At 37.2% G+C, this 6,000-nt stretch overlaps 1 protein-coding gene across 1 annotated transcript in view; it reads left to right on the forward strand.

Annotated features, from left to right (window-relative positions):
* LOC107015652 (thioredoxin reductase NTRC) overlaps window positions 1-5,649 on the forward strand; it is a 48,806-nt gene extending 43,157 nt beyond the window's left edge. Inside the window, exon 10 of the mRNA XM_027916733.1 lies at window positions 5,510-5,649. Coding sequence (XP_027772534.1) covers window positions 5,510-5,615 — 106 coding nt within the window. The 3' untranslated portion in view covers window positions 5,616-5,649. The remainder of the gene's footprint in view (window positions 1-5,509) is intronic.
* The last annotated feature ends 351 nt before the right edge of the window (window positions 5,650-6,000 follow it).

Below are 6,000 nucleotides of genomic sequence, written 5' to 3' on the forward strand. Positions count from 1 at the left end.
AAGAAAATCTAACATGCTGTTGAGACTGCCCGCCTCGAAACTCGTCAGGATAACCTGCTGATCTAGCCCTCTTATGCTGGCCTCTATTATAATCTCTATCTGGCTGACGTCCCCGGTGCTGATCATCTACCCCCTGTGCATATGCATGCACCCGAGCAATGTCCATACCTGGCTGAAGAGTCACTGCCATACAACCGTCAATCAGATAACGATCTAATCCCATCACATAACGATGTACCCTGTCTGCCATATCAGCCACAATAGTAGGCGCATGCCTAGCCAATGAATCAAACTCGAGTCTATACTCTCGAACGCTCCTACCATTCTGCCTCAAACACAAGAATCTATCGACTCTAGCTCGCTTCATCTCTGGAAGCAGGTTGTGGCCATGGAAAGCCTCCAAAAATTCATCCCATACCGCTGGAGGAGCACCCTCACCCCTAGATAACTCCCAAGACTCATACCAATTAATAGCTACATCCCGCAAACGATACGTAGCCAACTCAACAGACTCGGTCTCCGAAGCCTTGATTATCCTTAATGTACACTGCATCTGACGAATAAACTCTTGCGGATCATCCTGGGGACTTGACCCAAAGAACTCTGGAGGATTACAACTTAAGAAGTCACGAGCCCTTAAGCTATCAGATCTGTCCGCATGATCAACTCCTAGTCCAAGCCTGCGAGCCTGACCGGCCACTAATCTAGTTAGCAACTGAACCGCATCTCTCATGGCCCTATCCTCCACCCCTGGTTGAGGAGTTGGAGGTTCAGGTTCTGGGGCCTCGGGGGCTGGTGGTGGTGTCCCCCAAAATGGAGTTGTTGCTGCTCTAAGCTCCTCTAGCGGTGGCGGTGTAGCAGAGTTCTCTGACTGGAGCACAATACCAGGCATAGACTGGGCACGGGCCCTAGTAACTCTCCGGGTCTGACTAGTACTTTCTGCTACCGATTTGCCCTTCTGGGCGGCTGTCGCTTTCTTTGGAGGCATAACTGAAAACACAGGGATTCGTTAGAGAGGGATTATCCTGTTAATATAGCTCAATTGCACGATCTAGAATAAGAAGAAAGGATGACATCCTAAATGTCCTGTAGCTTCCTGTTTATAGATGTGGTGCACAACACACCGATAAACAAGACTCTACTAGACACGGTCTATAGACACTTCTGAGGAAGAAGCGCTCTGATACAACTTCGTCACGACCCAACCCGATGGGCCGTGACTAGTGCCCATTTTGGACACTCACATACAAACCTATTAAGTATGACCAACTGAAACTAAGACAATATGGAATTTAATAAAAGCAAGCCAACCCCAACGCCATATATATATAAAGTGGATCTGTCACATAAGGAGTCATAACCAATCAACCGTAACAACATACGCGAGCCGACAAGGCCACCACTATCCAAAGCATAATAGCATACGCAGCCGACAAGGCTGCCACTACACAATACACAAAGATGTACGCAGCCGACAAGGCTGCCCTTGTACAAGCGGACATCCCAAACAAACCATGTCCAGACCATTATCCAAAACATATATATACAACCCACGCGATGTCTATAGACCTTTAAGAGTATAGTAGTGAAACTCGACGAGACAGGGCCCCGCCATACCCATAGACAAGCAAAAGACTACACAAAAAGTTATGTACCAAAACGACTGGGCTCCGGAACAGTGGAGCTCTCCTAATCAGCAGAGTAGATATCCTAGGCGGGAGGATCACCGAACTGAGCGTCTACACCTGCGGGCATGAAACGCAGCCCCCCGAGGAAAGGGGGTCAGTAAAGACAATGTACTGAGTATGTAAAGCATAAGGTAAAGATGACAGGATACCAACATGATAAGTCGAAACACGATATTGCTACACATGTACCTTTTAAGTGAAAATCATGCATATCTTTAACATATAAGATGCCCAGCTTCCCTAGTAAGGGACTAGGCAAAAATAATCATCATTATATAAACATCATACGTACCCGGCCCTCTAGTGAGGGACTCGGTGAAATAGTCATCACATCATCTCCGTCATCATCATCATCATAACCATCCTCATCACCAATCATATATATAATATACATACCCGACCCTCTAGTGAGGGACTCGGTGACATATGCAAGAAACTCCGCACGAACATTACCCGACCCAGGACTCGGTGAAATGATAAATGACTCTATGCAAGAGCAGAATATTATGAGCAACCATATGCAATTAAAATCATTTCTTATAACTCAATAGAACAATCAACGTGAACCAGCAAGGAGTATTACCAAAGATTAACGTTTTATCAAGATTATGAACCTTTAATACGATATGGAAACGTAAAATCTCAATGACTCTAAGAAGCACTACCATAGATATGAGAAATCACCATAGCCTTAGACATAGCCAATATATAGAGGAATAGTTGTGGAAGTAAGAATATACGTCACCTAGACGCTCTAGAAGTAAGTATCAAACATGTCCGTTATTCGCTCATTTTTAAAAGTCATGCCAAACAAAGAAAGAAAGGATAGCGTTACATACTGTATAGTCGAGCCGCACGTCCAATATTTACTGCTCAAGCTATTAATCTATAACAAGAAACAATCGTGCTGCAATTAGATAAACGTCGCGCTTTACTACTTATTGTAAGCTAGCTAATAATCTAACGAAAATCCGGCATCACTTCCCCTATTTTCCTTACTTCGTCCCAATCCGACAACAACCCAAATTATCCACAGCAATACCAATAACACATATAACCCAACGAATCATATTAAACAGCCTCCCCCAAAACAGTTCCATCTCGGCAACCATAGTAATGAAACAACGACTCATTTTATAATTCGCAACACATCTACCTTATTGTATTCATCATTTGGAGTATATACCCATAATCACATTAACATATACATAACACCAAAACAGAATTTCCCGCAGTTTGCTTTAATCAAAACAGCCCAAACACTAACACGACACCATTAGTAATCCGATCATGGTTTCCGTTCATACTTAGCACATTCAACAACTAAAACAAATTTCCTATTAATTTGCCTTGAGTGGTGGGGCCCACTAGATTAATTTAATCCTAATTAGCCACTAATTAATCCCACACTTAAAGTTAATGACCTAATCAACCACTAATTAATCCCACACTTAAAGTTAATGGCCTAATCAGCCACTAATTAATATCACATTTAGAATTAACATCCTTGCCTAATATTTCTTTAATCACTTGGAACTTAAAATAAAATCTTATTCCCCGGACTTACATCTACTAGTTCATGACGCACACTACGTATAAAAATACGAGGCATAACATTTAATATATACAAATTCTAAAGGAGAACCTTCAATTAGATTTACAGATTACAATTATGAAGCTCAAAAAGACTTTGAAGAAGAAAGTGTCGTAGAAGAAATGTCTTTAGAAGGAATGAATATAGAAATAATATTAGAAGAAGATTTTGCAGTAGATTTGGCTATAGAAAAAGCCAAAGAAATAAGTAAAAACAATAAGAATAGACTATTTACATGCAAAGGATGTAAATTAAAAGACTTAAATTTAGAACAAACAATATCTCATTTTAAAATATGTGAACAAAGAACTGATAATAAAGGATATAGATTAGAAAGGAGTTTACAAGATAAATTAGAAAAAAGTAATAATATAATGACACAAATACAAGATAATGATAGTGAAATATCTGAGTTAGAATCTATACTAAGTCAAAAAGAATCAATGGAAACAGCTAGTTCTAGTAGTCCATTCCAAAGAACAAATGAACAAGGATATACTGCAGATAATAGCACAGGAAATATACCACGTAACAAGGAGATACTCCAATAACAGAAGTTAAACCTATGGGAAAAAGAATGCCTATAGAAGAACCAATAATACTCCAAGAAGGAGGAAGTAAAGGAAAAATTTTAAATATAGCGGCACATGATCCACAAAGATGGAATTCAGTAATAGACTTATGGAAAGGAATAGTAGTAGCAGATTTTATAAAAAAAGTTATACAGAAAATGATGCTGAAACCATGTATAAATACTTAGAAACATTCCTAGGAGAATCAACCAAAGCTCTATGGGAAGCTTATAAAGTAGAATTCCCATCAGAATTTCAGTATTTAGTATCATTAGGACCAAACCCATATAATTTTACAAATAAAATACATACATTAATAACAGGAGAAGACCCAAATAGTGGATTAGTAGCCTTACAACGAAATGCACTAATAAAACTAGAACAATTAAGTATAAGTAATTGGTATTATATAAAGAAATTTTTAAATGATTATTTCTATTACTGTCAATTAGTGGAAATGCCTTTGACCAAGACTTAGGTAAAAAATTATTTAACAAACTACCAGGAGCTTTAGGAAGAGAAATAGAAGAGATGGACTAAAAGAGAAGGAGTAGCACAAAACCCTCAAGCAAAATGGTCAATAGGACATAGAATACAACATATAATGAAAATATTACAAGAAAAATGTACTAATTTACAAATACAAAAACAATTAAAGCAAAATAAAATGAATTTCTGTAAAGATATAATATATACAACCCAAAATTAAGATAAAAATCAATACAAAAAGAAAAAGTATAAGAAATATAACCCACAAAATAATAAAAGATATAATAAAAAAGGATATTTTCTTAGAAAATCTTCAGCTAGGAAACCATATTTGAATAGAGATAGACATGTTAGAAAATATAGAACAGATAAAGTTTGTCACGACCCAAAACGAGTCGTGAGTGGCACTCACACTTAACCTACAACCACACAATCAAGTACATAGGAGACTTTACAATATCACTCAATACATATCAATCGCTATTTAGAGTTTATCTATCAAATAGAAATAAACCATAATCTACCTCCACCGAAGAACTGAAGTCAAGCAAGCTACTTCTCCAACACTTTCCCTTTCCTCAATGCTTCTGAACCTTTTAAACACATGACATCTATAAATAGATACATTGTCTCCATAATTTTATCTTCAATTATGTATTGTGAGCCTACGACGAAAAGGGCATACTCAAGGTAATTTTCCTCCTTTTTTATTTATTTTCGTCACTTTTTTACAGCTTGACATGTCGGTCGTAGAAAATTTATATCTCATTGTAGAAAAATCAAAATCATGAACCGTTTGATTTTTCAGAAACTAGATTTTTCGATCTCTAACATACCCGAAATTCAAAATTTAATACCTTCAGAATCTTTCTAGATGATTTTTTGAAGTTAGCTCTAGATTCTGTCATGCTAAAAATTCGTCACTTTTTTTACAGCCTGACATGTTTGTCGTAAAAAATTCATATCTCATTGTAGAAAAATCCAAATCATGAACCTTTTAATTTTTCAGAAACTAGACTTTTCAATCTCTAACATATCCAAAATTGAAAATTTAATACCTTCATAATCTTTCTAGATGATTTTTTTGAAGTTAGCTTTAGATTCTACCATGCTAAAAATTTTCAGATTTGTGTGACTTAGTAAAAAAATCTCGTGTCTTGATGTAGGAACAACGAAATCACAATCCGCCTGATGATTCCAAATCTAGACATAAAGGTCTACAACACATCCAAGATTCAATATTTAATACCTTTCGAGTCTCAAACATCTTGATGGGTAACAATCTCTCCTTCACTTGTAATTTCCTCCTCTTTTTTTTGTAGATCAACAAAAGAAATTTGATATTTTACGGAGGCTACATAATGGAAGGGTTTATGACATAAAAATGTGCTTAACGTCCATGCCTTAACAAAATAAATTAATAATACTCTCAAGGTGTTCCATGGCCCCGAATGCTTAACCAATTTGAAATTTTACTAGAATCGTGTAACGCTCCCGCCTTGAAAACAAACTCAAGGTGTTACAAGGTCCCGAGTTTTCAACGATGAAGCTTTACTAAAATGCCGTGTAACGCTCCCGCCTTGAAAATAAACTCAAGGTGTTACAAGGTCCCGAATTCTTAACCAACTTGAAGATTTTCTAGAATACCGTGTAACGC

Source organism: Solanum pennellii, chromosome 4 (genome assembly GCF_001406875.1).
Source record: "Solanum pennellii chromosome 4, SPENNV200".
In the NCBI taxonomy this organism is placed as follows: Eukaryota; Viridiplantae; Streptophyta; class Magnoliopsida; order Solanales; family Solanaceae; genus Solanum; species Solanum pennellii.